The sequence below is a fragment of the Emiliania huxleyi genome, assembly GCF_000372725.1.
Source record: "Emiliania huxleyi CCMP1516 unplaced genomic scaffold EMIHUscaffold_1034, whole genome shotgun sequence".
Taxonomy (NCBI): domain Eukaryota; phylum Haptophyta; order Isochrysidales; family Noelaerhabdaceae; genus Emiliania; species Emiliania huxleyi.
The window spans coordinates 9,967-14,027 of NW_005202212.1; the positions used below are offsets into that span (position 1 = coordinate 9,967).

At 64.7% G+C, this 4,061-nt stretch overlaps 2 protein-coding genes across 2 annotated transcripts; both read right to left on the reverse strand.

Moving 5' to 3' along the window:
* Window positions 1-904: 904 nt before the first annotated feature.
* Window positions 905-1,289, reverse strand: EMIHUDRAFT_251079 (hypothetical protein; the record flags this gene model as incomplete). The annotated part of the gene is made up of 2 exons (XM_005792998.1): window positions 905-937; window positions 1,011-1,289. The coding sequence occupies 2 exons, from the start codon at window positions 1,287-1,289 to the stop codon at window positions 905-907; spliced, it is 312 nt and encodes a 103-aa protein (XP_005793055.1).
* A 1,278-nt stretch (window positions 1,290-2,567) lies between these two features.
* Window positions 2,568-4,028, reverse strand: EMIHUDRAFT_372789 (hypothetical protein; the record flags this gene model as incomplete). The annotated part of the gene is made up of 6 exons (XM_005792999.1): window positions 2,568-2,851; window positions 2,920-3,044; window positions 3,115-3,339; window positions 3,406-3,593; window positions 3,708-3,741; window positions 3,798-4,028. Coding segments are annotated over 6 exons (972 nt in total), but the record flags the coding sequence as incomplete, so codon positions are not given.
* Window positions 4,029-4,061: the final 33 nt, after the last annotated feature.

Consider the following 4,061-nt stretch of genomic DNA (forward strand, 5'->3'; position numbering starts at 1 on the left):
CGGTTTGTCACGCGCGAGCACGAGCGTGACACTGCACTTGGTGCCGAGCGCCCGCGGCTCAGACCTTGTGCAAGCCACCCCTCGGTGGACACGCCGGTCCGGACCGGTGGCGCTCGGTGTGGAGCAAGCAAGACCCCCCCCCCCCCCATCGGCGCGCGCTCGCCATTCCAACGGCCGCCAGGAGCACCAAGAGGACTCCTCATGGCTGTGTCCAAGTGGGCTTCGACCGGCCTCGGCTGGGGGGGCGGGTTGTCCCGGTTGCGGACGCCTTCTGCAGCCCCCTGGTGCGTGGGTCAGCACCCCAAAACTGCCCCTCGGCGGCATACAGCACTGCCAGCCAGCCTCTTCCTCCTCCTCAAGGGCTGTACTATAGGCCATATTGCGCCGCCTCCTACTGGCAGCCGGGCGGGCGCGCGCCGCGGGCTTCGGCGCGCGCACGGCTCGCAAAGTTCGAACGAGTACTGCCGCCCGGCCGCCTCAAGGCTGCCGGGCGGCAGTACTCGCCTCGCAAGGCGCGCACCGGCTGATCTGGCTGCTGCGCCGGCGGCCGCTGCGCTGGCCGCTGCTGCGCCGGCTGGCGGGCGGCACGGCCGCCGGCGGCCGCTGCACCCGCGCCTTCCCTCGCGGGCGCCGTCGCGCCGCGCGCGCCCAATTCTGCTGGTACACGGCACGCGTCGTCACACAGCCGCGGAGAACAGGCGGTGCTGTGCGCGAAGCGCGCGCGATCTCGTACTTTTAAGGCTGGATCCGGCCATTCGCATTCCAAGGGTGTATACCTTTGAGAATCCCCAGCGTCCCACCCTCCTAGTCACACTCTCAATATCTCGACTAGCCAACACGAAGTCCTGCGATCGGGAGCGGCCCATTTGTTTTTTATTTCCTTTTTTTGGGTCCTGTGGGCACCCTAGCGTGCAGAATTCGCGTGGTTTTGTCCCTCCTGAGATTGAGCGCATTCGAGCCCGTCGACCGGAGTTGGATGGTACCACGCGTCTCACTGAGACGCGGGGTACTGGCCATGGCTGGACTACGGAGCGTGAGGTACGCGAGTTTGCAAACGCGTTGTCGGCACCCTCCAGCGCAACCCTATCTGCGCTCGGTTCATCAGATGCGAGCAGCGCCTGCAGCCCCTCGCCATCCGTCAAAAGCTGGAGGGCAACGTCGACGGCGGCCTCCTGCATGATCGTCTCGTCGTCGCCAGTGGCTGGGTCTTCTGGCTCCGACCGGACGGCTCCAACGCCCAGCATCTGAGACATGAACGCGAGGTCAAATTCTGGCACGTGCTCGGGCATCTGCCTCTGCCCCCTCGCCGCATCAGCGACCGAGCGCGCTCGTGTCAGCTCGCCGCTGCTCCTGGTGCCGCTGCTTGGCCGCCGCGCTCGCACTCGCTCCGCTCAACGACATTGTGAGGAAGCAACGGTCTGCGAGAACCTTTCGCCCAGCGGGTCCACCACAGAGTTCTCCCAGTCATGTGCCCAAATGCGCCCGCCGTTTTTCGTCATATCCCCCCCCCCTCCGAAACCCGCCGACTTTGATTGGGTCCGGTTCAACCTCACTCTCATCTCTATACTTTCAGATAAACGTCAGATCTGCCTCACCCTGGGCTGGACCTAGTCTACACACTACAGCAACTGGTTGGGTAGTAGTCTAAGTTCTGAGCCTCGCGGCTTAACGGGTCTAAGTGTGGCTAGCCACGCTGGAGTGCTTACGCGGTCTAAGATCAGCGGGAGCCTCTTACACCGGCTAAGTCGGCCATGGCACGCGATATACGGCGCTCGCGCCCAAATTTTCTTCGCCTGCGCGGCGGGCGATCGATCCTCCTCATGCTCAGCAATCGCCGCCTCAGCATCCTCCTCTTCCGATTCTCGTTGCTGCTTCTTGAGCGCACTTCGGCGACATCTAGCCAAATAGTTCTCACAAATAGCCTCAAGCTCAAACAAACGCATGTCAGAGAAGCCTGTGTATGCTGGTCCTCTTTGAACGATCCGCGCGTGAGGTAGCATAGGGCCTTGTTGGCAGCAGCCAGCTTGTTGCGCTGCTTCGTTGCGATGAGCTGATTGGGATCGCAGAAGTGCATGCCAAGCACCGCCACGATCTTGAAGCAGAACACATCGCAACCGCATCGTCCGCACTGCCATCGGCATGCCGCGCCCGCCGCTTCGCCGCAGCCGCCTTAAGGCACGCATAGCGGCAGCACATGGTACGGTGCGCGTACTTGAGCAGGCGTTGCGCGCCGCAAGTAGCGCACTGGCCCTGGGAGACGGCGATATGGCGTCGTGCGCGGCATACGCTAGTCGGGACCGCGTCCAGGTATTTTTCGGGTAAACCTGGACTTTTGTGCAGGTATACCCGGGTTTTACCCGGAGTTGGCCTCGTGTCGTCTAAGTTCATGGCCCCCGGCCTTCCAGCGTCTAAGTCTGAGCCCGGCTCCGTGCGGGGGCTAAGTTGAGCGCTCGCTCGCTGCAGAGGCTAAGTGTAGAGCGACCCTCTAGCCCTACTACCCAACCATTCTACAGCAAGCAAATTTACCATATTTTACGTATGTCATTGGGTGTATGTTCTATCTATGTACGTACCTCTTCTCGCTTTACCACCTTTACGTACATATACGTACTTGACTAGACAGATGCGCGGCAAGGATTGACAACCACGGCAGGAGGGGCGAGGGCGCCACCGCCCGTAGGCCTAGCGCGGGTCACAGCATGACGCGCCAGGGCTGGTCGTCCGACTCATCGTACGCGCCGTCGTACGTCGCCTCGCCCGCGAGGGTGGGGAACATGGCGACCGCGTTGCCGCTGCCCAGCACCGAGTTCGCCACGTGGTCGGCGAGCTGCGCCATCGTGTTCTCAGACGCCTGTTCACAGCGGGAGAGTGTGAAGCGGCGCGGTTCACAGGCGAGCCGCGCCATCGAGCCCTCCCGACGCCTCGTCCTCGGTGCCCTCCATCATTAGCGGGTGGGGGCAGCCGCGATAGGAGTCGTTCTCGACCGCGTACCGGAGCAGCTCGCGCCACGACGGGTCGTCGATCAGCGCGTTCGGGTCGCCCACCTTCGCCCCACCGCAACGGCTCAACGACCAGCAGTGAGTGATGAGTGCTTCCTCGTCGCTCGCGCGCCACGACGAGCAGCGCACGCGCGCGCGTGATGGCGACGTTGAAGCGCTGCGGCGACGACATGAGGCTGTGCGGCGACGCGAGCCGGCCGAGGCTGCTGCGGTCGCCGTATGACGCGAGCACCGTTGAGATGATGATGATCGTCTCCTCCTGTCCCTGGTAGTCGTCGACCGAGCCGACGCGGACCGCGCCCAGCCCAAGCGAGCGGAGCAGCTGCCGCACCTTGACCACCTGCTTGCGGTACGGCGTGTCTAGGAAGTGTCTAGGAAGTGTCTAGGAAGTGTCTACCTTGACCACCTGCTTGCGGTACGGCGTCACCACCGCAACGTCGTTGGTGGTGATGCCGGTACCGTCCGCCTTGCTGGCGGCGAGCAGCCTCTCGATGAGCTCCGCGACCTTCTCCGCCTCCACCGGGTTGAAGAAGGAGGGTGAGTCCACCTCGTGCGTGTGCGCCGACGAGACGCCGTAGAAGAGCAGCGGGAACCCTGTTCACCGCCGGAGACGTGAAGAGGCGCTGTTCGCGACGGACCCGACGCCGTAGAGAGAGCAGCGGGGAGCCTCGCCGCCGCAGCCCCTCCCACCCCTCCATCACGCGCGACGTCGCGGGGTCGGCGCACTCCTGCAGCTCGCTCCCTACACGCGGGGAGGTGGAACCCCACTCAGAGGCGAGAGCCGGGGAAGAGGCGCACTCCTGCCGCCGCGTCGCCGTAGTAGAGCCGCGACGGCAGCGAGAGCAGCGCGGCGTGCGAGCGGTAATTGCGCACCAGCTTGGTGACGCAGGGAGGGCCGGAGGAGGGAGGTGGAGGGGAGGCGCCGTCCCCGGGCGGCGCGTAGAGCGGCAGCTTCATCAGCCGCTCGAGCATCGAGGTCGCGAGGCCGTGCTCGCGGCAGTAGGTCGAGCGGACGGTCGGGCCGAGCTGCCTGAGGGGTGTGTCAGGGACGTGCGACGGGCC